The 23,470-nt window shown below is 52.5% G+C and overlaps 1 protein-coding gene across 1 annotated transcript; it reads right to left on the bottom strand.

Moving 5' to 3' along the window:
• Positions 1–4,549: 4,549 nt before the first annotated feature.
• On the bottom strand, positions 4,550–22,515 carry Myo1a (myosin IA). The gene is made up of 28 exons (XM_005358016.3): positions 21,954–22,515; positions 20,291–20,422; positions 20,081–20,196; positions 19,740–19,834; positions 19,068–19,172; positions 18,809–18,855; positions 18,630–18,693; positions 18,322–18,420; positions 16,258–16,361; positions 15,658–15,805; positions 15,175–15,293; positions 15,008–15,094; positions 13,988–14,053; positions 13,761–13,865; positions 11,861–11,923; positions 11,524–11,724; positions 11,174–11,400; positions 10,665–10,865; positions 10,461–10,554; positions 10,058–10,207; positions 9,909–9,977; positions 9,567–9,641; positions 7,240–7,374; positions 6,058–6,164; positions 5,719–5,851; positions 5,450–5,602; positions 5,163–5,290; positions 4,550–4,865 (listed from the first exon to the last, which is right to left on the bottom strand). Exons 2-28 carry the CDS (start codon positions 20,402–20,404, stop codon positions 4,739–4,741), a joined length of 3,132 nt encoding a protein of 1,043 aa, XP_005358073.1. The 5' UTR covers positions 20,405–20,422; positions 21,954–22,515; the 3' UTR covers positions 4,550–4,738.
• Positions 22,516–23,470: the final 955 nt, after the last annotated feature.

Here is a 23,470-nt window from a genome sequence, read left to right as displayed (position 1 = left end):
ACACACACACACACACACACACACACACACACACACACACACACACACTTGTCCTGCAGCCCACTTTCCAAAGGCACCCAAGGCAGGCAGTCTAAGGAATGTCGTATGTGACCTCTCACAGGATTGCATGACAGGTCGAGCTCAGTAGGTCTCCTGGACCTTTTTCTCAGAACTCGCCAGCTCCTCTTCCTTTATCCTCCGAGCTGGACTACAGCCTGGAACAGCTCAGACAGGTGTCTCTCTGCCCCTGCCACCATCACGGCAGCTGGGGCTGAGGCCCCACTCCAAGACTGGGGATGAATCTAGTTCCTTCTACCCTCCTCCCGGTCCTTACCCCAAGGGAGAAGCAGGGCTGCTGGATTGAGGATGGAGACCCTCCTCTGCCCACCTTTGCCTCCCTGACTGCACCGGCAGCCTCTGGCTTCCACCCTTCCTGCTGCAGCCCAGTTCACCAGGACTGTTCATCCCCGCCTCACCTTGCTCGGCTTGCAACGCTGCTCACCTAACTGCCTCCCTTTTCCCTCAAAGCTCAGACATCTTCTCTGACCCTTCCAGCCGTTGTTGACATCCCACATAAATGAGGGGCTTTTCTGTGGTTTCTTAAGCCCAGGACAGAGTCAGGGGAGGAGAGCAAGGATCGGAATTAGAACTCAGAGAGGACCAGCGAAAGTGGCAGCTGGGATCTGGCCACAGGGAGTGGAGCTTAAATATGCCATGGGATTTGAGTTTCCTTGCCTCCACAATAGAAACAAGAAATATTCCCATTTTTCTGATTAGGAAACTGAGTTCAGGGAGGTTCGGTGACTTGATCTAGCATATACAAAAATCTGGCTCTTCTTACTCCAAATCTCTCTGTTGTTTGTTTGTTTGTTTGGATAAAGGATTTCTCTGTGTAATAGCTCTGACTCTCCTGGAACTTGTTTTGTAGATCAGGCTGGCTTTAAACAGAGACCCGCCTGCCTGTTCCTCCCGAGTACTGAGATTACTCAGTACTAATTTAGCCATGGTCAGGCTAAATCTCTCATTTTTCCCCCCTGTATTGGCATGTTGACCTTCGAGGGAAACCACTTGCTCTTCCAGAGGGCACAGAGGGACATCTTTCCGAGTCTCAGAGATTTGGAAACTTGAACCCTTTTCTGTTCTGGGATGAGAAGAGAGTTAGTTGTGTGTGCCCCTCTTCCCCACAGACTCCTCCAGTCACCCTACTTAAGATTGCTCCCACTCTGTCCCCCCACCCCCTTCCTCCAGCACTTAGACCCAACATGCTGAGAGTTTATTTCTCTGTCAAATACACCAGCCCTCCTAAGCATCTCAAGGACAAGAGTTTTGTCTGTTATTGTATCCCTCACCCTACAGTATTTGGCATATCACAGATGCTCAATAAAAAATTATGGACAAGGAAGCCAGAGCCAAGGTTTTTTGTTTGGTTGGTTGTTTTGTTTTGTTGTAAATTTCTACCCCCAAATATGAACACTTCTAGCACTAACAGGGTCCTGAAGTCCTTTGTCCCCATTCCGCATGCCCTGGGACTTGGGTCATATTGATAGGTCACCCTGGCCCCGTGGTCACCCCAGAATGTGGGTAGCAGCTGGGCATCAAGGTCTCTTTACGATAGGAGAGGCTAACGGGGCCTCATTAAAAGTTTCTCATTACCCAGTTAATTGCAGGACTGTGTATGCAAAGAGCATGGGCCAGCACCCAGAGCTTCGACCATTTGGTGGGGTGAGGGACAGAAGTGGGAGGCATTTACATGCAAATGGCATAACATGTTCATTCCTCCAAGAAGCCCAGCGGTTGCTTCTGGCTGGACCTAACCTAGATGGCTCCTTCCTCCTCCTCTCCAATCTACAGCATCCTAAAGACAGAAGACCAAGCTGGGCAGACCAAGGGAGTTGGCTGTGCAGGAGCAGGTGAGTTCAAAAGCTGAGGACCAAATTCCTGGTGGCCCCGGTTCTGTCCGCCCCTCCCCCAACACAGTCACCCCATGCCCAAGCCCTGACATCAGGGAAGCAGAGCTTCAGCAAAGGTCCCACCATGAATAATGTCCTTTGATGATGTTGTATCTCACAGAGGATGGCAGGAGTCGAGGCTGGGAGGGAGCTGATCACCCTTGATCTCTGAGATTGGCAAAGACTTGAAAGGGTGGATGCCTACCCGAGTTAGAGAGGTGATGTAGGAGGGAGGCATTAGGAGCTGGAACAAGCAGCTTCGTTTGCCCACAAATCGTATGCAAAGGACACGTACAGTGTCTGTTTCTGCTATGAAGCTGCTATTAAGCTATAGTTTTTTTGTTTGTTTTTTCTTTGTACATTTATTTGAGGCACATCTCAGATGCTGTCTCCACAGAGAAGACAGTCATAAAGTCCAGGCCTGTAGCAGCAGGTACCCCCATTCCTGACTCCACTAGACCCCCCTATATGCACATATGCGTGTATGCTCAGTTGTACGGAGGTAAGAAAAGTTAGATGGCCGTTCTCCAGGGGCACATGTTTGTGTGCACAAGACAATGTGTACCCCGTATACTCAACTGTGGACTCCCTGGGTGAGGGGGGAGCTGGGCCCTGTGTGACACTAGACAGAGGGCTGACAGTTCTCTGTCAGTCAGTAACTGCAGCCAGAACTAGGAAGAAACCTTGAGGACTTGGAAGAGCCTGGGCTGAGTCAGAGCTGGATTAAGCCAGCCCTGAGGCCCTTGAATGGGTCCTCAGTGGGGGGCATCAGGGTGGTCCCCAATAGCCTGTGGCCCTCAGAGGTTGAAGCAGCCTACACTTTGAGAGTCGCTGAATGTGCTGGGGCAGGACCGATGGCAGAACTGATTCCCACGGTGAAAAGGTGACTACCAGTCCTTTTCTATGTGTGGGAAACCCATGGGTAAGAAAATGGGGGCCTATAGACATCAGGACCCTGGGCTCCAGAAAAAAGGAAAGGCAAAGACAGCAGAGAGGAGGCAGGGGAAGATGGGAGGGGGGTGATGAGCCCCACCCATCCTTGAACTAGTATCCATCAACTCGGTGGAAGAGTGGAGGCCCAGGACCCATTTAGCCCTCCCCATCCCCGCCCCCACCCAGAGAGCTGGCGGCTCCCTCAGCCCTGGGAGAAGAAAAGCAGGATTGGGAGCAGCAGCTGCATTTTCTCCTGAAATTGCTTCTGAAAATGACCAGACACTTCACTGGGAAAGTGACGACAATTTGGGCCCTGGGAGCAGGAGATGAGGCGGAGAGCGGGGGCGATCAGGCTCAGGTCATCACCCACTCCCAGACAGACAGGATCTTCTGATTCTGAGAAGTCAAGGTTGGAGCTGTCATCTGGGGAGTGGGAAGCTAGCCGGCTAGCCAGAGCCTGAGCTACCCGTCCTCCAGCCCTAGCTCCGACAGGACAGGCTCTAGCTCCGGTCTGGGGGGGGGGGGGGGGGGGGGGGGGGGGGGGGGGGGGGGGGGGGGGGGGGGGGGGAGAGAGGAAGAGAGAGAGAGAGAGAGAGAGAGAGAGAGAGAGAGAGAGAGAGAGAGAGAGAATTAATCTGCAGGCAGGAAGGATAGTTAATCAGGTCTCCCTGCCAGCATGATTACTTGGGCCCGTGAGCTGCCTACCAATGGAAGCTGTAAGGGACCCAGGCTCAGAGCTCTGTGGAGGAGGCAGGGAGGAGGCAGGGAGGGTGGAGATGGTGAGAGGAGGAAGAGACAAGGGGAGACGGGAACAATGGCAGCCCTTCCTAATCTCTCCCTGGGTACAGATCCAAATTTCACAGCTATGTGCAGCATGTTCCCCAAAGATAGAACAGGGTGGAGAGACAAGACCGTCTCTGAGGAAAGAAGGATGAAGAACACTGGGAAATTTCTAAAAGATATTACAGAGTAACACCGTCAAAGCCCACACAAACCGAGACAGCGAGATGGTATGACACAGTCCGAGCCTGGGAAAATGATCACGGTGAAGAAAAGAGGGAAAGGGTTAGTTCTAGGGATGAACAGGTCTGATCAGCGAGTCTGCCCTGCTGAGAGCTGCCAGCTGTGGGAGAGTGCCTGGCAGCAGCTTGGCATCTCAGAGGCGTGGAGAGGAAGAGGGCTCCTGGGAGCCAGGTGTGATACAGCCCGTCTCTGGGGTAGAGGGTGCCAGAGATCCTGGGAGCAGGGTCCCACCATACCCAGTTTGCCTCAGCTCGCACGAACCCGGTAGCCTTAGGCTGCTTTTCCCATCTGCAAGGAGCTTCATCTCCAAGGCAGGCGTCTTCGTCTCCCCCAGGGACACACTTAATGAATCAGCGCGTTGGCCACCTGCGACCTGAGCCCTACTGGAGACTCTTCCCCAGGCTCTCTAAACTCCGCCGGAGCTCAGCCGGTCAAGGAGGCTGGAGACAATTCCCCTTCTTTTCTTCATTGTCTGTACTATCTGGTTCCCAGATAGTACATAAGGGACACATGACATGGGGGAATGGAGGTGGAGGGTCCAAGTATGACTGGGTAAAAAAAATCAAAGAGTCAAGCAAATGATGCCAAGGAGGTGAGTAAACACGGACCCGCCAACACCGCCAAGACCTTTCTGAAGCGCGTGATTTATTAGTGGGCTTAAGGACTGACGCTGGGAGGATGCTATGTTTGGGAAAGGATTCTGGAAAGGTCCAGGAACAGAAAGGCCGTTTTCAAGGGTTCTTCAACTCTAAGCCCCTTCTCACGATCAGAAGAGCTAGGCCAAAGTTTTGGTCCAGAGGAAGAAGCTGTGTCTCCAGGAGGCTCCAATGTAATCACTTCACAGTCACCTCCATGGCATGACTTCCCTTCTTCTTGAAAGTCAGCTTGCTGTTCCCAGCCCCCTCAGGACCCTGGATAACCTTGACAGCCACACTGCTGTCCTTGAACCTCACTGAGAACCTGGATGGAGAAGAGACAGAAAATGAAGCTGGGGCCTCCGCCTCTCAGCCCGACTCTTCTAGATGGCAAACACACAGCTCACCCCCACCCACCCGATGACTCAAGACCTGAGAGAAGCTTGGTGCAGAGAGCCCAGGGCTGAGGGGAGGGAGGTGTGGATAACACTAAGAAAAACCTCCGAGCCTTGCCCTGACACAGTCTGCTTCGGTTTCTGATTACACAAATTTCCCGGTCACAATGACCAGTAGTCCAGTCATCTGTCCCAAGCCGTCCCTCATCCCCAGCTCATGGCCTTACTTCTCAGTCACGGTGACAGAGAGTTGCCTCTGCGTGGCATCCAGCACAGCTTGGTACATTTTTGCCAGCAGTTCAACCACATGGTCACTGACCAAGAGGATGTCCCCCTTGGAGTCTGCCGATGACATCTGAGCAAGAGAGAAAAAAGTAGTAGAGATTAATGTTTTTCCTCAGGAGCAGCCTGGGGGGCATCAGGACCCATAGTGAGAGGGTCAGTTCTAGTATCTCCAGTTCCCCTCGGCCCCGGGAGGCCCACTCTGGAGACACTGCCGACATAGCTCAGATACCTCACTCAGGTGCAAACTGAAGAGCCCATCCCGGAAGCTGGTGACTGACACCCCAGCCACATTCTCCAGCCCAACGACAATTTGGGCCTGGGACTTCTTGGCATCTGTGAGAATCACATGCCCCTTGGTGAGAAGGAGAATCCGGGCAGATGTCTAGAGAGGATGTAGCAAATAGTTAGGACGGGCATTGCCACCCGCCCCACCCACTGGGCAAAGCATGCGCAGCCAGCCCCAGGCCATTTCCCACCGTGGGTGCAGTGGCCCTTTACCTTGCCATTGCCACGGTTGACCTTCTTCACAGTGTCTGCCATCAGAACAGGCCCTTCCTCCTTACCCTTCAGTTTCTGCAGCTTGGGGTTCCCCTGCAGCCCAACGTAATCACCACGGTAAGGAATCGGGACACTGAGGACATAAGAGAGGCGTGCAGTGAGACCAAGTCCCAGGTCACCTCCCTGAGTGCCACGCCCCCTCTTCTACCATATCTTGTTTCAGTGATCCATTGATATGTCCGGGACCAACACCTGCTGGGTCAGAGCCTTTAAGGAGGGCCCGGCTAGGTGTCTCCAGTCCTCCGAGGCAACTCAAGCTTGAGAGGCCGCATCTCTCACCTCTGAGGGTAGGAAGCCTTCTTGCTCTTGAACAGTTCACTGGCACAGAGCTTTTCCCTCAGCATCTGCACCTGCTTTGGTGACAGCTGATCTCGGAACTTCTTGCACTGTGAGGAAGAGAAAGCTCAGATCGTGGAAGTGGAAGGCGGGGTAAAGGAGGGAAGTGAGCAAAGGGGGCAAGAGAACCCACGGGGAACAGAAGGCTAGAGGGGACATGACAGAGACCATGGGGAGCAGAGGGCTGGAGGGGAGATGACAGAGACCACGGGGAACAGAAGGCTAGAAGGGACATGACAGAGACCATGGGGAGCAGAGGGCTGGAAGGGAGATGACAGAGACCAGACACAGGAAAAGGACCTGGAGGACTAGTGAGGATACAGGAAATTGAGGGGTGTTTATGAGAAAGTGGACACTAGCAAATGCAAGACCCATGAAAGCACAGCCAGCACTCAGGACCAGGTTGAGCCCACACGGGCGTCCTAAGGACCAGGCTGAGCCCACACGGGCATCCTAAGAACCAGGCTGATCCCACACGGGCGCCCTAAGGACCAGGGTGAGCCCGCACGGGTGCTCTAAGGACCGGGCTGAGCCCACATGAGCATCCTAAGGACCAGGCTGAGCCTCCATGGGCATCCTAAGGACCAGGCTGAGCCCACACGGGCATCCTAAGAACCAGGCTGAGCCCACACAGGCGCCCTAAGGACCGGGCTGAGCCCGCATGGGCGCCCTAAGGACCGGGGTGAACCCGCATGGGTGCCCTAAGGACCGGGCTGAGCCCACATGAGCATCCTAAGGACCAGGCTGAGCCTACATGGGCGTCCTATGGTATGCTCTGGATAAAAGAACAGATCATACTATGATGCGAAGGAAGTGGGACACACAAAGGACAGATATTGTGTGGTTGCCACTTAGAGGAGTTTCCTCCAAAAGCAAAAGCCAGTGAAACAGAAAGTAAAGTATTGGTTACGGGGAAGGAGGTCAGGGCTAAAGGGCAAAGAACAAAAGTATAAAGACAGGTGGTAATGGCCCTGCACAGCCTGAACATACTTGTTGCCGAAACTCTGACGCTTAGAAACGGGAACATAACAGACACAACTTTGCATATTTTACCACAGTGAGAGTAAAGGGGCGAGGAGGAAAATAAGGGGTGGGTCTCAATAGAGAATGGACGCCTGATCTCACCTTCCACTGGTGGAAGATGCGCTTCAGCTCCTGATTGGCCCTGTTGAAGTACCTATAAGGGGCAGGGGGCCATGTGTCGTCCAAGACTTTGGTGGATGGCAAATTCTTCTTCAGAGCCAAGAGAAATTTCAGTGCCTGCGTTGAAAGCAGAGTCTTAGGAATGAAGTCAGGAGAAGAGCCACTTTCAGGCAGGTGGATTCACACCCAGGTCCTGCCACTCAAGAGGAAAGCCACGTCCTTGTGAGGAGCAGGAGCAAAGCTGGGGAGTTGGACAGAATTGCCTTTCTGTCGGTGGGTGCGCACTGTGCTCTGGGGCTGGGGTTAAGAACAGAAATGGGAAGCAGCAGGACCTGACACCTGGGTCACGGAGGTGGGACGATCCAGCATCAAAGCTGGTCTCTGTATACGGTTCCCTGGCTTTTTCATCTCTCGGGTCACAATGACCTACAGCTGGGGCCATTGTCTGTGCTGGTTATTGGACAGACGCCAAATCTGCCCTCCTTTCTAATCAACGGTGCCTGACACCTCAGCCTGACGTCCACAGGCCTGTCACAGAACCCCCTGGCCTCCCACTATTCCAACCAGAAAGGCTCCTTGCCACAGCCCTTCCCCCTTTGTGCTCTCGAGGCTGATGGCACTCGGCCTACTTCTCGCTGATCTGACAGCTGGACTCTGCCCACCGGGATTCCGTGAAGTGTCTGAGCTGCAGCTTGAAGCCCTCCCAGATGCTCCAGAGTCTCCACACCACCCTCCTACCCAGGGCAGAGGCGCCCAGTGCTTGCCTTTTCTAGATCTCCAGATTCTAACCTGCCTAGAGCCATGGGCTGCCAAAACTTCTGTTAGGTGGACAATCTTAGGCAGTGGTTGGAAGCTCAGCAATCAAACGCTTCAGCTCCAGGGCCTGGGGCCGGGGGCAAATTACTCAGTCTTCCTAAACCATAGCTTGTTTTTGTTTTTTTGTTTTGTTTTTTTGAGATAGGATCTCACTGCATCACTACCTAGCTCTGCCTGGCCTGGCACCTGCTATGTAGACCTAGCAGATCTCCAACTCACAGAGATTTGCCTGCTTCCACCTCCCACGTGCTGGAATTAAAGGTGTATACCACCACATCTGGCCTGAGTTTTAGTTTTTTTTTAACCTGCAAGGTTGGGGAAAGCAGAGGGCCTATATGACAGGGCTGTTAGAAGAATTGGAAAGAGTATACGTAGCATATTGTCAGGTAATGGCGCTAGATTAAAGACCGTAGCAAAGTGCCAGGAGCGTTGGGAGAATCAGTGACCCAGGACTCTTGGGTGTGATTTATTGAACCTGGCTTGATGCTCAGCAGCTGCCTGACCAGGTACAGGTGAAAGGGCTGAAAGAAGGGACTGTTGGGGGTAAGTGCAAAGTCAGGTCGCACCCTCAGGTGTCCAGCGAGACAGCACGTACTGTGGGAGGGACAGGACATGGCAGAGCCAGCCCAACAGGCCAGGCTAGCACGGGGCTAGGGAGAAGGAGGGGGAAAGAAAGCCAGAGGATGCCAGGACGCCTCAGCTCAGAACTCCCACCCCTCCCAGTCAAGCAGTCAAGCAGTCCAGGCTTTAGCACGACAGAGAGGAGTTCCAAATGAAGATCCTTCACGCTCAACCGAGCATACTCGGTGAGAGCCCTAAAAACTAGCAAACAGCAATCGCCCCGGTCAGTCCCACCTTCCTGCAACCCTGAGGCTGAGGCCCCTGTGCTCCCGTCTTGTCTGGCTTTTTCCCAAGGCTTCACTGGGGCACTGTTCTCTCGGTGGCTTTCCAGTATCCTCTGGGAAATGTCCCCACTACCTAACAGTCCTGTTGGAGGCCATCCCTAGCTGGAGGCCTCCTTCCGTCAGACCCAGAGATGGCCCTCCTCATTTGCCTGGGGGTTCAGAGGAGATGTGATTCCTTCCACCTCAAAATGGATCTTAGCAGTCAGGCTAGTTAATCCTGTGTCCTCATCATCCGCTTCCATAAGAAAGCTACCACTCCCCATCTCCCCACCCCCCACCCCCCAGTCGGTCTCTCCCCAGGTCTATGTGTCCTCTGCTCAGATGAGAGTACCAGGACCCCACACTGGCACAGGATGCAAACAGCATCTACCTGAGCCAAGGGATGCCTGATGCGGCTCCGGTTAGGGACACCCAGTCCCAGTGTGTGACTGCTCTCTGTCTCATGGAGTGAAGATTCTCCTAGGGAAGGCTTGGAATCAAGCCCCTCCCCATCCTCTCCCAAGGCTGTCCCAACTCCACCCCTCCCCATCCTCTCCCAAGGCTGTCCCAACTCCTCTGTCCGCCTCGCACCTTCGCCCCAGCACTTACCATGCTCTTATAGATAAAGTTGGACAAGGTGCGGGCAGCGCCCGACCGGAAGTATTTTCGATAATTCTTGCGGGCCTAGAAGGGAAGTGCGAGGAAGATGTCACCATGAGGCAGAGTCTAGGAGAGGTTCTGCTATTTGCTTTCAACCAAAGTGCAGTCAGAAATATCTAAATAAACAAACGCCGGGCTGAGACTGAAACAGGAAAAATGATTCGAAGGTGGAAACACACCCAGGCCAGTCTCCCGGACACACACCCACAGCCAGCTGAGCCAGAGCAGGAGGGCGGTCTCAGTGTCACAGCCTGGCGCATAACCCAACAGGCCCCCTCTGCCCTTGGTTACCTTCCACCCTCTCACGAAAGCCTGGATCAACAGTGTTGAGGCCTTTATCTTCCCGTAATGCTTCCTTTGCTGTGGAAACATGAGCACTGTTAGAAGAGGCCACACCCTAAACCACAGGTCCCCGCGACACATGGGAAGGGACGTGGCACCTTGTTGCCCCGGAACCAAGCAGAGATGAGGATCTGACTTTTGCGCATCTGCTGGTAGTGCGTCCGGCAGCGCCAGCCCCGGTACACCTTCTGGATGAGCGTGGCCAGCTGCTGGATCTTCAGGCGCCTTTGTTCCTCCAAGTAGAAAAGCTGGGGTGGGGGCAAAGAAGGGTTTGCTCTCCCTTGCACGACAGGGAACTGAAGCTCCCCAGCCTGCCTCCTACAACCAGGCCAGGCCCCGGGATGAACTCCTAGCTCAGGGCAGGAGAGGTCAACCCTCAGTTCCCAGGGTGGCACCCTCCTCCTGCACCATCTGGTCCTGCACTGGTCGCTGCCTTCCCCGCTAGCCTCTTCTAGCTCCATTCTGCTCCCACCAAGTGCAGCCCCCAGCTTCCTGGCTCACAGTCTTGGGACTTCTGATAAAGATCTTTGTCTTCCCATAGGCCAGCTCCTCTGAGGACACAGCCACAGACTCCAGGACCTTCTCCACACCTTCCCTACAGGGGCAGATGAGGGAGAGCTGCAGGTGAGGTACGCCAGGCAGAATCCCCTTCCACATCTCCCCAGCCCTCTGAGGCCCAGCCCCTTCATCCCCACGGGGTCTTACCGGTCTCCCCCGTTCCAGTGAGGCCAGGTGCTCCTGCTCAGCAGTCGGTACCTTTCGAAGAAAGGCCTGTAGAGTTGGCGGTGGGCATAGCCTGCCCTACGCACCCGAACATTCTCCAGCAGCCCCAGGTATCGAGCCTGGACCACAACCAGCTCTGGGGAAAACCTGCCGTACTGTTGCAGGTCGTTGGGCTTTATGCACCTGGAAGGAAGTCGGGAAGAAGCAGGCTCAGGAGCAAACTCCACGCAGGTGGCACTACCCTGGTGTTCCTGTGCCTACTCCCCAAACCCTGAGATGGGAGTAAGGGAGACGCTCTTGGCCCCCCCAGTTTCACTCTCCCCTGATGCCACTCTGTCGGCCATAGATTGCCCAGCTAGCTCCTCATCTGGTTCTGTGTTCCATGGAGAAAGAGCCTGTTCCAGAGACTGACTCCCCGATACAGGCATGTCCTACCAGGCACAGATCCCACACCACCTTGAGGATGCTCCCCTGTGCGCCCAGCTATTCACCTGATATAGTTGGGGTTCTTAGAGTACAGGTTCTTCATGAGTACAGCCACCGAATTCTTAAATTGTGACCCAGCAGTCGGGGGACGTTTGAGAGACGCTTCCTTGGGATTACCCTCTGGGAACAAGGACCGAAGGAGAGGATGCTGGGCCTTCCACATGGTCTGGGATAGGTCTCGGAAGAGCAGGTCATTATTCTTGTCGATGAAGCCGTTCACGTTGTAAGTCACCTACAGAGGGGCAGATGTATGTTCAGACCCCACGCCTCCTTCCAGCACCTGGACCTCCCTGTCTCAGTTCCTACTTCCACACCCGCTTCTGCCCTTGGCTCCCACGCAGCCTCACTACAGTACCTTGCCCGCATAGTGGGAGATGCGGAAGCAGCTGAGCCCCATGGAATGGTCGTACTGGCGCTGGGCATTCTGGGTGACTTTGCTCTCATAGTGACTGTGCTTCGAGAAGAGCTGGTTCAGCTTTGCCAGGAAAGTGGAGTCGCTGACCACCCCAGGCCTCAGGCACTCCTCATCCAGCATGGCCAGGATGCCTCGCTGACTCTGGGTCATGGCAAGAAGATCCAGGTGAGCTTGACCCGCTCCTCCCAACCCTCTCATCCTCGCCAGGCTCGGGGAAGGGAGGATGCTCAGGAAGTCTGGAAAGGGGGGTCCCAGAGCTGGGAGGACAGCTGCTCACATGCTCAATGAGGTTACAGATGATGCCGTTGTCAAAGTAGTCCACCTTGGTCCATGGTATGCCCTGGCAAAGGGAGACATCAGTCACAGAAGCAAGTCCCAGAGAACCTCTAAAGTCCTCGCCAGACCCAGGCTCCCTCTAACCCACTGTAAAAAGGACTTCAGAAAGGCCTGTCACTCAGGGACAACCTCGGTTGGGTTCAGTTTACAACCCACCCCTCCCAGGTTGGTGGTGAATTTGTGTGTGTGTCTCAGGGAGTGGGCAGACACACAGGAGAAACCAGAGCACCTGTAGGAGAAGGTGAGATAAAGCCAAATACCCGGAGATGGTGCGGGCTGGGAGGGAGCATGCCTGTCAGGTGTAGGGTGGGACAGAGCTCACCCCAGTGTGGGGTAGAGAAGGGGCCGTGTACATAAGGAAAAGAGGCTACCGTGCTCTGACATGATCAACGCGTCTCAACAGCGTGAACCAGGACTGTTACCCAGCAACAAAGCCAATCTGATGCATCTTCAAAGATCCACACCTGTGGTTTTAGTTCCACAGCGCCCACCACACACATGCTAAAACACAGACTGCTCCTTCTGCTACACTGTTTCCAACTCAGAGTGTTTGGAACTGACATTTCCAACCTGTCCCCAGTGGTGGTGTTGCTTCTGACCCCAGACCACACTTCAGAGCTGAGATGTCTCAGCGGATAAGTGTGCCTGCTGCCAAGCCTGCCGACCTGAGTTCAATGCCCAGGTTCCACATGTTTGGTGGAGAGCATCAGCTTCTCCGGGCTGTCCTTTGACCTCCGCTAGAAACTTATACTTTTTTAAAGGGAGGATCGCTCCCTGCTTTGCGCTCTCAGCGAACATCAGGATTACAGGAGGTTATGTCATAATCCCTCCCAAGGACCAGACAACCCAAACGTAGGCTATGGCGCACAAGCCTTCCCCTCTTTCCTCTTAGAGAAAAGAGACTGAACCTAAGTGAAGTTGACTTCCTACTGCTTCCCAAAGTACCTTTCCCAATGGGCTAAATGCAATATGGCATCCTGCAATACCACACACCCAAGCAAAGATGTACAGAACAGAGCATATTTGCTAGCTTTTGTGTATGTTTTATATATTTTTAAAAAGTCCATTTACATATTTGCATGTAAATAGGAAAAAGACCTTCTGGTCTTTGTGGGGAAGAAAATTGAGAGTTTAAGGGCAGAGGCGAAAGGAAATTTTTATTCATCTACCTTTTAAAGTTTTTGAATTTTGAAATATAGAAATGTATCATCTTTAAGCACTGAAGTTGTTAAAACAAAAAAAAATGCGTGAAACAATACATTTTGTCACAATGTTGCCATCAGCCCTGTTGCAGAGACCAGCTCTTGATGGCTTGCAGGGAATGTCTCTGGAAGGGTTTAATGAGCGAGACTCTGAGCTGCTCACCCTTGGAAGTGGATTGGCTTGTTCAGAGAGATTTTTTAACACCTAGTCATGGTTGCAGGGGTTATGCGAGTCAGAGGAGGGGTGTGGAAATCTGGCTCCGCGGGGCACTTCTGGTGAGTAAGTCCAGAATCATGCATCTCTAATGGCGGACAGCAACATCACCCAACGCCCCAGGGAAGGCAAAGGTTCTGACATAATTGAGAGGGAGCAGGAAGGGATATGAAGGGTGCCAGGCCCTCCGACCAGGACTCTCCACACAAACACCCTTTCTGAACTGGCCTGGAGCGGAAGGCTGGGGACAGGAAGAAGGGAAGCGGACTATTGGGGCAAGTTAGAAACCCTGAACGCTCAGCTGTGAGAGGGAAACATTGTGTCCTTTGTGTTTCCATCTGGGGACAATCAGAAGGAAATTGTGCCGAGAAGAAAGGCTCGCATCTGGAAGTCCCTCAGCAGAGCAAGCAGGAGGCTGGGCTCACCTCTCTCTTGTACTCCTCTTGTTCCTCCTTCAAGGTCAGCTCTATGAACACCTGCTGCAGCTTCTCGTTGCAGTAGTTGATCACAAACTGCTCAAAACTGTTATCCTGTGAGGGAAAGGAGGCCGGCTCACCTCAGACCCTTCCTCCCTCACAGCCCCTCCCGCCCACCCTGAGCCTGTCCCCTAAGCGGGGAAGCAGGCCGCTGAGGTCGGATGGTGCTCCCTCACCTCCAGAATCTCAAATCCGTAGATATCCAGAACCCCCATAACCTTCCTCTTCTCCTCAGTGCCCACCTGGAGGAGAGGGAGGACAAATAAGAGGAAGCCCCCTGAGCACAGCAGGTAGACAGGATCAGAGCAGGGGCAAAGAGAGCTGCAGCTTGACCGGGCTGGAGAGGGAGGATGGAGGGGAAGGTGCTAATGGTTCCCATGACATTAGATGCTCTTAGGATAGTGGGTTTCTCAGCCTTCCTAAAACGAAGGCCTTGTAATACAGTTCCTTGTGTCGTGGTGACCCCCCAACATTATTTTCATTGCTATTTCATAACTGTAATTTTACTACTGTTATGAATCATAATGTAAACACCTGGTTTTCTTTTTTTAAAGATTTATTTCTTTATTTATTATGAATACAATACACTGCCTGCATGTGTATGTGCACCCCTGAAGAGGGCACCAGATCTTATTATAGATGGTTGTGAGCCACCATGTGGTTGCTGGGAATTGAACTCAGGACCTCTGGAAAAAGAGTCAGTGCTCTTAACCACTGAGCCATCTCTCCAGCTCCCACACCTGTGTTTTCTAATGGTCTTAGGCAACCCCTGTGAAAAGGTCCTTCAACCCCCGAAGGGGACACTTGCCACAGGTTGAGAAACACTACACTGTAGAGGTGGTAAAGAAATGCAGGGTGTATACACGTATGGCTTTTATTCAGCCATGAATTGGATTACATCATCTGTATGGATGTGACTGGAATTTCCGAATCACACAGTAACCGTGTATATTCTGATCTGCAGAAAACCCTTGGGAAGCAGGCAGACATTCATAGTAGTTAGCGGCTGCGGCCAAATTGGGAAACTGAGGCTCAGTATCTTTGCAAAGGTGAAAGACCAGACTGTGGACTCAAACTCCTAGAAGGAAGTGTAGCTTCCTCTTCCTGTTCTCTGTGCATCTCAGAAACCAGAGGATGGAACTGGCAGCCAGGACAAGAAGCTCAGGGAAGCAGGCTTTGGGACAGGCCTCTCTCACCTTGATGCTCTCATTGATGCGGCCCACTATCCAGTCGAAGAGGCGGCTGTAGACATTCTTAGCCAGGGCATCCCGAGCGTATTGAGCCTGGGGTGTGGGGCACAGCCTCATTAATGTGGCAGCCACAGGACAGCCTCAAAAGTCAGGGCCTTCAAGAGGGCTCTTACCTGCGTGACATTCAGAACTGTGACCACCTTTTCTTTGGCTGTCTCCATGGTTCTTGAACACAAAGCTCTCTCTAGTTCCACCGAATTCAAACCCATCAACTCCCCAATCTCCCGAACCCCTAGAAAGACAAAGAAATACGAGGTGGTGGCGAGGCATCTCAGTGGGGGAAGGACCTGGGTGACTTCAGCTGGGTAAGTCACTGCAGTTGGCCCAGGAGAATCTCCTGAAACCGGTCAGATTGTCCCTGTATATCAGAAGATTCGGCTAAGGCTCTGAGAGTCACAGACCAAAGCTTGAACATTTTCAGAGGCTCATCCCCAAGTGCTTCAGGAGAACGGTTCAGGAAGTCCCTTTGGGGGCACCTAGGGGTGGCTGGGTGCAAGCATACCAGGTGAAGTCAATCACCAATCACGTTGGAGGTGGAACAAAAACTAGCTTCGGGGTAGGGGACTCAGAGCAGGCTCCAGCAGGGTGGCACCAACCTTTCCCATCAGAGATGCCACTTGCTGGTATCCCATTGGCCTGGAACTCGTCTGTCAGCTTCACGTTTCCCAGCTTCAGCACCAGCGCTGTCACCTCCAGGACTTGTCTGATCTCATCCTCCGAGAACCCGATCACTGACATGGCACTCTTGGGAAGAGAGTGGGAAGTGAACTGAAAGAAGGGGACCAATCCAATGCCTCCCTTCACAAACTGAACGAACGGGCCGGGCGGTGGTGGCGCACGCCTTTAATCCCAGCACTCGGGAGGCAGAGGCAGGCGGATCTCTGTGAGTTCGAGACCAGCCTGGTCTACATGAGCTAGTTCCAGGACAGGGTCCAAAACCACAACGGGCCGGGCGGTGGTGGCGCACGCCTTTAATCCCAGCACTCGGGAGGCAGAGGCAGGCGGATCTCTGGGAGTTCGAGACCAGCCTGGTCTACATGAGCTAGTTCCAGGACAGGGGCCAAAACCACAGAGAAACCCTGTCTAAAAAAAAAAAAAACAACAAAAAACCTGAACTAATGGGACCAAGCCAACGCCTCCATTCACAAACCCTGGGCTCGGAGGATGGCCTAAGGGCCCAAGCCTGCCCCACTCACCTGTAAAGCCCTGAAGTTGGAGGCGTCATCCATGGCATTCACTTGGGACACTGCCCCATTCAGGTAGGTATAGCTACTTGCATCCTGCTCAAGCTTCAGGGCCTCTGGGAGGGTGAATATAGAGGAAAAGAGCTGGCGCGTGCTGTCCAGAATACAGGAGCCTGACACCTCATGCCCCGTGCCCTGGGTCATGTTTTAGGTTCATCTCTTGTCTCCTCTGGATGGGGTTAATATATTTCCATGATAGTAAACTACCTTTCAAGTGGTTTTTAGGGCTTGGGTGTTCATACCCATTAGAGAGTTTCACAGGAGTTTCACTGATTTTTACCCCACCACCGGGGCTTTAAACAATGGAAATAACCAAGCAAACCCTCTCTCCCACTCAGGCAGGAAGGTGGGGGAAGAGAGGAAAACACCCATCTACCCAGTCCCAAGTCCCTGTGCAGTGCCAGCTCATCCAGCATTTGTTCTCTGTCCCTGACGCTGCCTCTGGAAGGTTCTCTCCAATGCTGACAGCTGAGCTGAATGGCTTTCTCGCATTCCCCTAAGGTAAATGAGTGTCTCTCCCAGCCCACATCATGAGAGCTAGGTTTTGATTTTTTTTCCCTATCTTCCCCAAAAGTGAGTAATTTGCATGTCGGGACTGCTTTTCATCTCCAGATTCTGTGTACCTGGTTGGTAAATGGATTTTTTTTTTTCATTTTAGTAAATGAACCAAGGAAATGTCCCAAGTTGTCTACCTAAGATAGGAGGATTGGGCTGATCATAGAATAGAGGCATGTCAATTATATTTTATGCAAATGATCTGAGATTCAGGGTAGTGAACATCAGGCTGGATTTTAGTGGCAGCTCCCACTGTCACACAAGTTCTGAAACAGGAGCTTACTAAAGAAGGGAAGCTGGAGAGAGAATGAGTCAGAAAACTCGGGAATAATGACGCCAGGGAGATTCACCCAGACTCAACTGAAACTAACAGGTATGGACCCAGCTGGAATAAAACACAGTGTCTGTGAGTCATACAAATTGAACATCATTAAGGCCATTAAGTCAAGAAAGGGGAGGACAAAACCTATGAAGTCTCCCGCACCACAGAGACTTCAAGCAGCAGAAAAAAGCTATGCAAAAGTCAAGCACTGAATAACAAGGACTCAAAGAGAGGGCTCCTTAGGGGCTAGGAATCCATAGTCTCACAGCTAGAGGGGAGGCTGAGAGACACAAAGTCCCCCTGGTCCCTCAGTGGTGCTCATTGGGAGCCACCTCTGGCCAGTCCAGTTTTCAGGCTGTTGTGGACTCTTCCCCAGGACAGGCAAGGAGATTCATGCCGTCCACTCCTATAGCTGCCTGCACAGGCTGGAACCAACCAGACTGCACTGCAGGGTGTCTGCCCCACACCTGTCGTTCCTACGAGACTGAACCCTTTGATGATAGGGTCCGTCATTCTCAGCTCTATCGCTAAACCCTACCATAGTGACGATCAGGTGTTCAAGCGGTGCTAGATGAACAGATGAATGAAGGAAACCTCTAAAAGCTAAGAAAACCAGGGAAGACTACTGTGTGGTGGTGGTGGTGTATGCCTCTAATCCCTCAGGAGACACAGGCAGGCAGATCTCTGTGAGTTCGAGGCCAGCCTGCTCTACAGAATGAGTTTCACGACAGCTAGGACTACACAGAGAAGCCTTGTCTCAAAAAAACAAAATAAAACAAACAAACAAAACCAAAAAGAAAAAAGAGACCCTGGGAAGCTCCTAGGTGAGGTGGGTGTCTAAGTCCAGGCGCTGTCACTAAAGCTCCTGGGAGCTCTTAACACTCATATATCCTGCCGCTTCTGTGTGACTGCCAACAGAACCACGCAGGGCGCAGGGACGAGGACAGCGCTGAGGCAGTGAAGACATAGCTCTGGGAATCTGTCCCAGCAAAGGAAGAGAACAGAACCAAGAGTCATAGGCTCCCGGTGGGAAATGGGGAGGGAAGGGGGGCTTGAGAGGAGGGAGGAAGAGAGATCTAGAGTTCTGGAGATGGGACAAGGTTGGGGTGCTTTGCCATGCATCCAGGAAGAACACGTACTTAGCAACTGTGGGTCTGCTCCAGCCAGCAGCTGGTAGAAGATGTGGAAGTTCCTTTCTCCTTTGAGCTGCTTCACTACTCGGGATTTCTCCAGCAGATCTGGGAGAGAGTGAGGAAACACCCTCTTGAGAGTCCAGGAGACAACACAACACAGCCCTTGGATTCTGCCCTGAGCCCCAGTGGTTCCCAAAGGCTGGGAAGTTTCCTGCCATCTAACGGTCATTCTGCCTGAAGAAGCAGATGGCCAAAGGGGGACAGAGTTGGCAGGTGGGAGAGTATTGGTGAGGCACGGGGAAGGGGACACATACAGTTGGTGATGACACCGCCAAGGGGGGATCCTTTGAAGTCAAACTCAATATCCATGTATTTTCCCTTCAGAGAGAGACCAGAGAGAGCATTGGATCTCCTTCTCGTCTCACCACCTGTGGGAAGGGGTCTGTGCTGCCCAGCTCACCCCCCTTCCTCCTGGGCAGATGCAGTCACTTACAAATCGAGAGGAGTTGTCATTGCGGATGGTCTTGGCATTGCCAAACGCTGTGGAAACGAAGGGCGGGAAAATGAGAGGGCTGCAGCTCCCGAGCAAGCGAGCTAGACTCCAGAGGAGGGAAGCCTGTGGGACACTCCCTCCAGTCTACCAACCAATCACGTGGGTTTTTTTCAGTGATTTTGGAAGACCTTCTAGGGCAGAGGACTGGGAAGGGGTGCAGAGACTGGGGGGTAGACAGAGTGGGACCCAGGGTGCTCACCCTCCAGCACTGGGTTTGACTGCAGCAGCTGCTCCTTCACAACGTTCACCTCATCTCCTTTTCCACAGACGGCAGCCACATAGGACATCACCAGCTTACTCGCCTCTGTGTACAAGACACTCTGAGTCCCCAGCCAGGGCACACCTACTCCCACACCCTTCAGTACCACAGAGTTCCTGGTCAGGGAATTCCCACTTCCATCTCCCGAAGTCTGACTCCTCACACCACAGCAATAGGAGAGATGTCTCAATGGTTAGGATAACTTGCTCTTTTTTTTTTCTATCTGGGTAACCTTGGCTGTCCTGGAACTCACTCTGTAGACCAGGCTAGCCTCAAACTCACAGAGATCTGCCTGCCTCTGCCTCCTGAGTGCTGAGATTAAAGGTGTGTGCCAACACCACCTAGCTACTTGCTTCTCTTGTAGAAAACCTAGGTTGAGTTCTCAGCACCCACATTAGGTGATTCAAAACCACCTAGACTCCAGTTCCTGAGGATCTGACACCCTCTTCTGGATTCCTCAGGCACCTGCATGTATGTAGTGCAATATATATATATATATATATTCAGGCAAACAGATAAAATAGAGGAAGTAAGCAGGGGATTGAACACAGCGACAGGCCTGCTTGGAGGGAGGAGGAGACGATTCCAGACACGATCCCCAGTTCCCCCCACCTGTCTTCCCGGCTCCGCTCTCGCCTGTGATGAGGATGCACTGGTCCAGGTCCCGATCCTTCAGTGACTGGTAGGCCATGTTGGCCAAAGCATAGCTTGCAGGAAGGAAGAAGACAGCAGCCAGTGTGAGACCAGACCAAGAGAGCATCTTTCCACCCATAGCACTAGGTTCATCCACCCTCCTCTGTGGGTGAGATTAGGCCACAATGGCAGGCCTAGGAAGGATTCTTAGGGAAGGAAGGATGCTGGAGAGCCTTCTCAGGGGAAGGGGTGGGGAACCAGGATGCTTCACAGACATCAGGCTAGAGCTCTGTCGGCTCTGCTCTGGTCCCCTTACTCACATGTGGGGTTTCAGCTCATAGAAAGTGGAGTCCCGGTATTTGGCGATGAACTCTGGGCCATAAATGGGAAGCGACTGGTAGGGATTCACTGAGATCACCACACTCCCAATGTAGGTCTGGGGTCAGGAGGGGTGGAAGCAGATGAGCATGGCTGGAGGAAAACTGGGACCCATTGGGTACCCCACCATCTGGCACCCATGGTGAGCTCACATAAATCTCCTTTTCTTCATAACGGAGCCGGAGGTTCTTGATCATAGAATCCTCATCCAGGGGTTCCAGGAGGACAAGGTCCTCCACCCCCACTTGGCCTTCCAGGAGAGACATGTCAAGAGGGTTGAGATCCTAGGCACAAACATAGTAAATTGTGGCTGCTTGCTCAGCTTAAGGGCTAAGTCATGGTGGGAGGAGAAGAGCCTACAAGAGCCCTCTTTTTTCCTCCTGCAGGAGAGCCCTCTAGTCAAAAGGGCCTCTGGACCAACCTGGCCAGTCAGGGAGGTGGAAGGACCCTCTGACCACTGAGTATGGGTGAGATGGCCGTTAGATAGGCTCATGTTTACCCACCCACCTGGGGAAGGGTGGTATCAGTCGGCAGTAGATAGGGAAGAGGGCTGAAGGAAGTGTGAGCCAAGCTTTGTTCCTCAGCCAGGTGCTGGAAGCGCCCTCCCTCTTCTGGGCGTACTCCCTGGCTGCCTGCCCAGGCTTGTACTTAACCCCAACCCCTGCTTCAGTCACCTAATCCCTCCACAATGCCTGTGTCCAGAGGTCTCTCCTTCCTGTCGTAACCACAGTGAAGTTCATGTTTAGATGACGTTGGACAAGGTGAGGAGTTCAAGAATATGGACAGTTCTCCACAAAACATCAGAACTCCCCATAGAACATGGAAGCCAGTTTGTTTCCCCAGCTGTCAGGTCTGTCTAGCTGTCCCTCCTGCTCTGTCTTTAATTGTAAAATCTTCAGATTGTATACCCATTCCTATCATCTTCTGGTGTGACCTTTGCTTGAAGGCACACCCCATTCTTTAGTAGCTGGCAGAAGTGGGCAGGGCCGCATGCAGCAGGCATATGGCAGGTGCTTCTATAGGAAGAATCCAGCCCTCTTCAGGTAGACTGAGTAGGCGGGGTGGTGGAATTAGTACAATGGTCGGTGCCCCTCCCAAGCAGGAACAGAATACATTCCCCTGCTCTCCTGCCTCTCTGAACCTAGAAGAAGAGCAGGAATAGCAGATGGGGCAAGGAAGGGACCCGGCCTTCTTTCCCCTCCATTCTGTTTTCCCCAAGCTCCAACAACTTCCTAAATACCTAGACTGCAATGTGAATACTGATACCAGCAGCCTCTGGGAAACCTGCAGCATTATCACAGGCCAGGCGGGGTTCTAAACACTGGAAATTGACAGTTACAATAGCCTGTGAAGCCGATACTCTAATTATCCCTTATATTTAAGATTAAATGTCAGTAGCCATGTCTTATGTAACCACAATATTCAAGATGCCAAGGCAGGAGGACGGCCGTAAGTTGAGGCCAACCTGAGCTACACAGAATTCCAGACCAGCCTGAAGTGCAAAGATCTAGTCTCGACTCACACAGAGAGAGACAGACACACACACAAGAGACAGAGACACACACACATGAGAGAGGGGGAGAGAGGGGGAGAGGAAGGAGAGAGAGAGAGAGAGAGAGAGAGAGAGAGAGAGAGAGAGAGAGAGCGCCTTTGAAACCGCTTGGCATGAAAGGGTGTGAAGCAGGGTAGAGAACACATCTTTGAGTTGGTACTGAGAGAAGTTAACAAAATGTCTATTTGATGGCGAGAAAGGAGAAACAGAAACAGATCCCAGAAGTGGCATCCCAAGGTGACACAGGTCAAGGCAGGACTCACCCAACACCGGAACAAGGATATAATTTGATGCTCCTTGGAGAATTGGGGTGTGGAGTCCCAGTCTGACAGGAAGGGGGTGAGCCGGCCACAGATGGCAAGTGTGAAGAGGTGTCTTAGTTAGCAGGAGCTGTCCATGGTGTCAGGGAAGCCAGGTGTCCCCCGTCCGTCCTTCCTCTGTGCTGCCTCTTTCAGTCTCCTGGTGCCGCTCAGGCCAGAAGAGGCCAGAGAGAGGGCTGCTCAGCACAAAGTCCAGGGCTGTTCCTGCTGAGGGTGTGGTTCCCTTAACCCTTCACAAGCCCGTGATGCCCAGCCTCCGTGTATTTAGGCAGAAGTTGTCTGTCTTTTGCTGAGGGGCTCTAATAATCATGTTCCATGATTCCAAGAATTTGGAAATAAGAGCAAAAGAAACAATTTGTAGCCAAGGAAAAGATTTTCCAAGAAAGGGTTGGGAATTTTGCCATAGATGGAAGCTGGCTGGGGGTGGGGGGTCTTCCTAGCAGAGAAACAATATCTCCCTTAAAGCTACCTTTTCTATCTTCCTGGGAGCCCTGAAACTCTGATTGCCTGGAGGGCCAAGTAGCAAAATTCCAAATCCTGCCCACTTCTCTTTTCCTGAGTGAGACCTCACTATAGAAACCCACAGATAAAGTCAGAGCTGTGGCTCTACATGGACCTAACACCCACATCATGAGTAGCCCCACCCTGTGAGGCAGGCAATATAGATGCTTCCTTCCACGGGAAAATAGAGGCACTGTGGTTATATATGACGCCTGTACCCCAGTTCCACAGCTAGGAACGTCAGGAACCAGGAACAGCACACACTTCTCAATCTTGTCTACAGAAGGTTGCAGCCTAAGTTCTGAGGTTTCTACTGTAATCATTTCTCAGCAGTAGAATGCCAAATAAGACCCCGAGATGCTGTTTCCTGGGCATTAGTCCAGCAGAAAATGGCTCCCCGGACAGGTAAAAGCTTCTAAAATCCAATTTCCCAACATGCCTTCACCCACCCAGGAAAATTCCTAAACAGCATGCCCCTCTGCCTGCTCTCTTCTCTCAGATACACGCAGGAAGAGAAAATTAGGTAATTGTACCACTTAACTAACGTGGAGACTATTTCCCAACTCTCAGCTTTTGCTGCTTGGTCCAAGGTCCGAGCTATATTGCTCCAGCAGAAGCACTCTGCATAAGCTTGATCCATCAGCAGTTCCACTTTCAACCTGCCCTTACATAATTTATTGATTTACTACATCTATTTGAAGGGAGGACAGCAAGGTAAAGAGAAAGCTGGGCAAAAGTGGTTATCAAAACATATTCCCTTATTATGGGGAGTGGGGCAGTGTCATTGTGTCAGAGCCAGAGTGACTGCTGATCCCACTTTCTGGTGAAGAACCAGACCTAGAGTAAGAAACTTTACCAGACCCACACCACTGCCAATCTCCACAGATGGCACTAGAACCTGGGTCTTTTGCTCTCAGGGCTAAAGTCTGCAGTTGCTTGGGGCTTGCTTCCTCTTCTCA

The sequence above is a fragment of the Microtus ochrogaster genome, chromosome 24, assembly GCF_000317375.1.
Source record: "Microtus ochrogaster isolate Prairie Vole_2 chromosome 24, MicOch1.0, whole genome shotgun sequence".
In the NCBI taxonomy this organism is placed as follows: Eukaryota; Metazoa; Chordata; class Mammalia; order Rodentia; family Cricetidae; genus Microtus; species Microtus ochrogaster.
The sequence above is the reverse complement of the archived record's forward strand: the minus strand, read 5'-3'. Positions and strand labels throughout refer to the sequence as shown.

Bases quoted from the DNA above. Each gene is read 5' to 3' on its own strand.
- Myo1a (XM_005358016.3), bottom strand. From the start codon at position 20,404: ATGTCTCTCCTGGAAGGCCAAGTGGGGGTGGAGGACCTTGTCCTCCTG. The intron at 11,725-11,860 runs GTGAGCAGCTGT...GCCATGACCCAG, and splicing joins TCTGTAACCTCATTGAGCAT to AGTCAGCGAGGCATCCTGGC. The intron at 5,603-5,718 runs GTAAAGGGCCAC...CATCCTCTCTAG, and splicing joins TCAACCGTGGCAATGGCAAG to ACATCTGCCCGGATTCTCCT.